At 38.7% G+C, this 2,842-nt stretch overlaps 1 protein-coding gene across 1 annotated transcript; it reads right to left on the bottom strand.

Moving 5' to 3' along the window:
• Nucleotides 1-427: 427 nt before the first annotated feature.
• Nucleotides 428-2,511, bottom strand: LOC103402453 (protein MEI2-like 6). Its single transcript, XM_017337050.3, has 4 exons — nt 1,815-2,511; nt 1,325-1,444; nt 1,062-1,221; nt 428-960 (listed from the first exon to the last, which is right to left on the bottom strand). Exons 1-4 carry the CDS (start codon nt 2,267-2,269, stop codon nt 778-780), a joined length of 918 nt encoding a protein of 305 aa, XP_017192539.3. The 5' UTR covers nt 2,270-2,511; the 3' UTR covers nt 428-777.
• Nucleotides 2,512-2,842: the final 331 nt, after the last annotated feature.

Below are 2,842 nucleotides of genomic sequence, written 5' to 3'. Positions count from 1 at the left end.
TTAAAAATAATCAAAGAATTTATAATCATAAGATACATAATAAAATGTTAAGATGTGAGAATTCCTAATATCTTTTCAATTTGGATTCGAATGGGATCCAAATCCATATAGCTCCTAGTCACCGGAGTAGAGTGTGGTCAGGTTGGTCAGTAAAAGTCTTCATGTCAGTTCTTTTGCAGGTTTTTTATTTTATATTTTATAGTAAATTAGTAATTCTTGCAATAAGCTAAGGTCAAGCTTACCCAAATTTGCATTACTCCGGTTTGGGGCGCCATGTCTGACACTCCCTTTGCGTCCCATTACTAAGGAATGATAGCTCAACTTTATCTGATGGAAAATATGCATGCCATCGAAGGGAAGAAGGCTCAAATTTCAACCTACCCACCTCTCCTTTTTAATTGAATTTCTTAAGTTAATCCTTAAAATATGCTTGAAATTGAAAGGATATTAGATTAATAAAATTTAAGAAACTATTTAACTACATCAGCAGCAGTTGGCACCTATGGCACATAAAACATGAAAACTCAGAAAACCATAATTAAGCAAATCCGAGATTAACATTTCACATGCATGCTAATCAAAACTAGATTAAAAGAAAAAACCTACTAAACAAGACTAGTCATGATCTTAAACCCCTATGTTTCCACTTCACCCTAAGATATTGCAACTAAACCAAGTGCTGATTTTCGACCAAAGTAAAAATCAGAAGTGCTGATTAGACTACTCCAGCTAGGGAGAGAATGAAAACACAGGTCACCCCAGCCTCACGCACTGCCATCAGATCTCTCTCTTAACCTCTCTATAATCCACGAAGGGCAACCCTACACGTGTCCCAACCGGAGTGACTTTGGGCTGCCGCAGAACACCGTCACTCGGAGGTTCCACCACCGCAGGCAAATACTCCTCCGTGTGGCACCAAAACACTTTACTCTCAAAGTTCTTCTTCAGAGCTTCCAGCCCCTACAACATGTCAAAACCAAAAAGTAACCGGTCAAGTTCAAAATATCAATGAAAAAAATTCGAAACCAAATACCCGTCCAGTATAAGAGTAGAACCTTAACCTGAATCTTAGCGGAAGTAATTTCACATGTTTTCTTGTTGCTGCGTACCTTCCATTGTTCATTGTGGAACTTCTTGTAAAATCTGTACGCGCCGGTAAAACTGGTGAAATTAACAAAGGCATAGCCCAGATTGGCAGTCCTCTTGTGGTTCCAAAATTGCCTACACGGATCCAAAGAGAACATTAAATTGGACTCGATAAAATAACCTACATTAGCAATTTTTAGAATCTAATCTAAACAGTTTCTGAAAATTTTAAACTTACTTAAAATCCATTGGAAGATAAACAAAATCGAACTCAGATTTCGTGGAAACACCTTCTCTGCAAGCCCGTAGGTTCTCATCACGGCAGTGATTTCTCAGGACGGTCAGCAAATCACACCTCCTGCACATTTGACTATTAATTTTTCTGTATGAACAGATTTTATAAAAATAAAAAAATTAAAAAAAAAAGTAGATAAACTCGTATCTATGTTTCATGTTCCCTCAGAAAAATTAAAAAAATAAAATAAAATAAAAAAACTTATTTCTCGTTTCTAACACAAAGGGGGAATAGAGACAAAAGGGTTCAAAGAAGGGAAGACAAAACAGTTAATTCCTTTTTACAAGCTCTGTTAAAGTAAAAAATAAAAATAAAAAACAAAAAAACCTGAACCTTTATGTTAAATCCAAACCCTACAGTTATTGCATGTACGTAAAATAACCAAAGAACAGTAATATGCCAACAAAAAACCATGAACTGAGAGAGAGTATACTGAAATTGGTTTGGGATATTTTTTATCATGATCGTTGTAGGACCGGATCTATTTTCCAGATCAGGACTTGAAGGAAACGGAATAACACCACCACAGCCGCGCACAGAACCTTTCTTCATCTGCCGATAAGACGCCGCATACGTCGTCCCAGTCGGCAGATCTTTCTTGGTCACGCATGCGACAACCCTAGGAGCACCCACCACATGGGTCTCATCTCCAAGCTTCTTCAAAGGGTTTCTGGGCCTCTGTGAAGCTAAGCTCCTCTTTCCCTTAACACTCTTTCTCCGCCTCTTGTTTGTAGTTGGGCCAGGTTGTACCGGGTTCATTTGGCAAAAAAAGTACCTGGGTTGGTGAACGATTGAATAAGCGCACACAGGCCGAGCAGGAAAATAGGGTGTGTGAAAACGGTACAAGAAAAATGGCTCAGCCATAGGGTTTAGAGGTTTGGAACCCATTGACAAAAGGACTGAGAAATGTTGACTTGAGTGAGCCGAAAAACCGAGGAAAAACCGAGGAAGAAGGGGAGTTTATAAAATAAATGTGGAGATGAATCAAACAAACGGTCGAGGTATGGATACGGATCCCTGAAATGATGAAAATTGAAATTCGCGTTATACTCATCATGGCTTAAATCCGGTTATGCATTGGCGGCGTAACATGGAGAGAAATATCAGAGAGCCAGAGGGAAGAGAGAGAGTTTCATGATTTAGTGCTCGCAGAGGGTTGCTTTATCTCTGCAATAATCTCAAAGCACCTAGAAGGTAAAACGTTTGGAATCCTTGGGTGGCGTGCAGCTAACTATGGTGCCTATCTTGGCTAAAAGCGCTTGGGTTTTTATAAGGGACTTGGATTGTCTGCCCTCTAATTTTGGTGCTCTCCCCGTGCCCTTCTGTTTTTGTGGTCATGGTTAAGTCACGTCAACATTTTATATTACTATTTCTTTTTTTTTATTATTTTTATAAAAAAAAATAATATAAAATATTGACGTGGCTTAACCGTGACCACACAAAACAGGAGGGCACAGTGAA

Source organism: Malus domestica, chromosome 08 (genome assembly GCF_042453785.1).
Source record: "Malus domestica chromosome 08, GDT2T_hap1".
Classification (NCBI taxonomy): domain Eukaryota; kingdom Viridiplantae; phylum Streptophyta; class Magnoliopsida; order Rosales; family Rosaceae; genus Malus; species Malus domestica.
Note: the sequence above shows the minus strand (reverse complement) of the source record. Positions and strands in the feature narration are given on the sequence as shown.